The following is a 3,282-nucleotide window of genomic DNA, read 5'->3' as shown; positions in this document are numbered from 1 at the left end:
ATTTCACTAAAATTTTTAAACGTTATGAATTCATTTGAACCCTAATAGTCACTATTCTATAATGATTCAGTCTTTTAGCTTGTAGGTCCATCTATTTGCTTTACTTCAAATTTGACTAAGTTAAAATCATCCATACATGGTAACACTTATAGGGAGACTACTAGTGTCTATTATGCTATAAATTGTGTTTACTATTTGATTGTATATAGGCTAAGTACATGGAAATTCATAAGTAGAATTATTATTTTATTATAAAACTAACACTAATATATATACCAAGATTTACATTTATTCTACTCTAAATTCACCCTCAAAATAGAAGTATTCGCAACCATTAATATAAGTTAAAATGGCTTTTATATATCGAATTAAATATTTGTATAACATCATTGTGTATTCTACAAAATTTAAAATATACGTTTCATTTATAAAAACCGTTCAATCCGAAATATCAACAGAGCAATACTCCATCTACATCCATAATTGATTCTTATCTCGATATATCTCTAAGACTATCTTTAACCTTATTATAGGGTCATGCGTCAATTGTTATAGTCATGATTCACCACATCAATTTCCAAGGGTGGTGTAAAAGGTAATTTACATATACTTATTTATGTGGCAGAAAAAAAATAATACCCAATATTATTATCTAATAATTGTTAAAATAGTTTTATTATTTATTTTATGATCTTCTATTATGCATAATAATATTGTAATTTTATTTTAGAATTGTGAATGTGTGTGTGTGAGTGTGTGTTTGTGAATGTGTTCCCCTTTTATCAATGTTTGGAGAAAAATAGTTGTATGGAGATAAAATGCTACTAAACATATTTCAAAGTTTTGTATTTTTATTAATAGATAAAACCTAATATTTGGTGAAAGTAAAATAAATTTTGATTGATTTTTTAAGGACAGGGCGAGGAAACATGGCTAAAAAAGTTAAAAGCTCCAACAAGAGTAAATTATCTGCTCTTGTAGTTGATGATGATGGAGTTTGTAGGACTGTTCATTGTGCTTTCCTAAGAAGACATGGATTTGAAACCTCTTCTGTTGAAAGTGGAAGGCAAGCTGTGGATCTCATCCGTTCTGGGCAAAAATTTGACATTATATTTATGGATATCATAATGCCAGAGATGAATGGTGTTCAGGTTATTTTATTTATATTTATACATATTATATTAAAGTATTCCACATAGTGTTTGATTGTTATCATCATGATTCTAAAGATACATCATTTTATTTTAGGCTACTAGAGCACTGCGAGCAATGGGAGTGAAGTCAATGATTGTTGGCATTGACTGTGATCTCGACTATATTAATGAAGACTTTATGCAAGCTGGTATGGATCGTGTTTATGAGAAGCCCATGACGTCTGAGATCGCCATCTCTGTGCATCAAGCCCTTTTAAATAACAACATTGTGTAATACTCAGTGGAACATGCTTGAACCTAAAGCGCAAGAAGTGTTACAAATATGATAAATAAAGTTTTACCTTAGTTGCTTATGTTAAGATGTTTTTTGTTCCGATTTTATTAATTATAATAATTACAATGGAATACAACATATAAGCAATCAAATATAACATATAATCTTATCTAATTATAGACGTAACAAATCCATAAAAAAATATGAATTTTCAAACAACGATGCAAAAATATATTAAAGTGGTGTACAAAAATTGAACTCAGCTTACATACACGGTAAAAATACCGATAAGCCCGTAAGGGTTGGCTCAGTTGGTTAAAGAGTGGATAATATCCTCCTGGTCACAGGTTTGAATCCCACGGGAGGAGAATTTATGATTATGCCTCCTGAGTCAGAGCTTGTCGCTTAAATGTGGTTTACCTTGGTTCACGTGATTTGTAGGCTATTGCGTGAGCCCGTAGGGTTTATCCAGTGCGCACCCAAAGGGTAGCGGCTGCGGGTTACCTACGATAAAAAAAATCAACAAAAAAACAATTCTTTGTTAAGGAAATCTTAAGAAATGTCTTAATGTACATTTAATATTTAAACTTAAAATAGGGCGTTTGTTCGACAGATTGTATTCAAATTTTTTCGGCCTCAAGTTCTTAATCCATATGTTTAGAAAAAATTAATTATGCATAAATTTGAATTGGAATGGATCTGAATTAGATTTTTTCTACTTATCTCATTTTCCAGATGTAAGTATTTCTTTTGAGAAATATCATTTGTTTAAATGAAAATTTTATCAATCATTGGAATGGATCCGAATCAGATTTTTCTACTTACCGTCATTTTAGATGTAAGTGTTCCTTTTGCAAAAAATCATTTTTTTAAATTAAAAAATTCATCAATCCTATTTATTTCGATTACATTCCTGATTTAGATTATTTTTCTTTTACAGGATCAAAAGTATTGACTAGCGGACAAGCATTCATAAATATAAATTCTATCAATTGAGATTATATACAAACAAACAATCACAAAATAAAAAATGCGTGAAATATATTTTTTAATGAAACAAGTGGAATTTATAAACAATACACCAAAAATAACAATACTACATAATTTAACTTGCATAGGGATTATTTTTATTTGCATAGCCACTTTTCAAGTGTTATGTAAACCAGTGCTATGTAAGTGAATTTCAGATACAAAGCACTTTATATGTGTTATCAAGTTCATTACTTATATAGCACTTTAAGATGTGCTATGCAAGTAACTACTACCTAAGTGAACCACTACAATAACAAGATACATATTTTATTTAAATTAAAAATAATATCATGCATAACTCCTTCAAAAACTCTATGCAAAGTAGTACGCCTTTTTAAAAAAAGTCTATTGTACAATTTTTTAAAAAATCTCATATTAATATTTTTTCACAATTTTTGATAATATTGTAATACTATTCATAAGTGCAATAATTAATAGTTCATGACCAATCCAAATTAAAATAATTATACGATAGAAAACTCGTAGTACTTCTTTATAACTCAAATTAATTCCAAATCTCAACATCTTACAATAAGATATAATATTCAAACAAGTTTCAAATATCAATATGTCACAATAAAATACCAAATTCTACTCTTTAATCATTTGTCCTTGAGAAACACTCGTACAAGTATCTAACTGCAACTTCCACTCTTTAAAGGGATAAGAGATTAATGTGTATCCGTATATATAGCACTTCATCTTTATCAAAACTATCTTCTTCCGCACCTATATTGTAAGCAAGGATCTTAGAAAAGCTGAATAATAAAAATTGCCTCACATCATTTTACATTACCAGCAATCAATGTATGCTTAGTCTAG

At 28.9% G+C, this 3,282-nt stretch overlaps 1 protein-coding gene across 1 annotated transcript; it reads left to right on the top strand.

The window, feature by feature from the left end:
* Nucleotides 1-922: 922 nt before the first annotated feature.
* LOC141699728 (two-component response regulator 24-like) lies at nt 923-1,458 on the top strand. Its single transcript, XM_074503574.1, has 2 exons — nt 923-1,151; nt 1,249-1,458. Exons 1-2 carry the CDS (start codon nt 930-932, stop codon nt 1,426-1,428), a joined length of 402 nt encoding a protein of 133 aa, XP_074359675.1. The 5' UTR covers nt 923-929; the 3' UTR covers nt 1,429-1,458.
* Nucleotides 1,459-3,282: the final 1,824 nt, after the last annotated feature.

This window comes from Apium graveolens, unplaced genomic scaffold, assembly GCF_009905375.1.
Source record: "Apium graveolens cultivar Ventura unplaced genomic scaffold, ASM990537v1 ctg1213, whole genome shotgun sequence".
Classification (NCBI taxonomy): domain Eukaryota; kingdom Viridiplantae; phylum Streptophyta; class Magnoliopsida; order Apiales; family Apiaceae; genus Apium; species Apium graveolens.
Note: the sequence above shows the minus strand (reverse complement) of the source record. Positions and strands in the feature narration are given on the sequence as shown.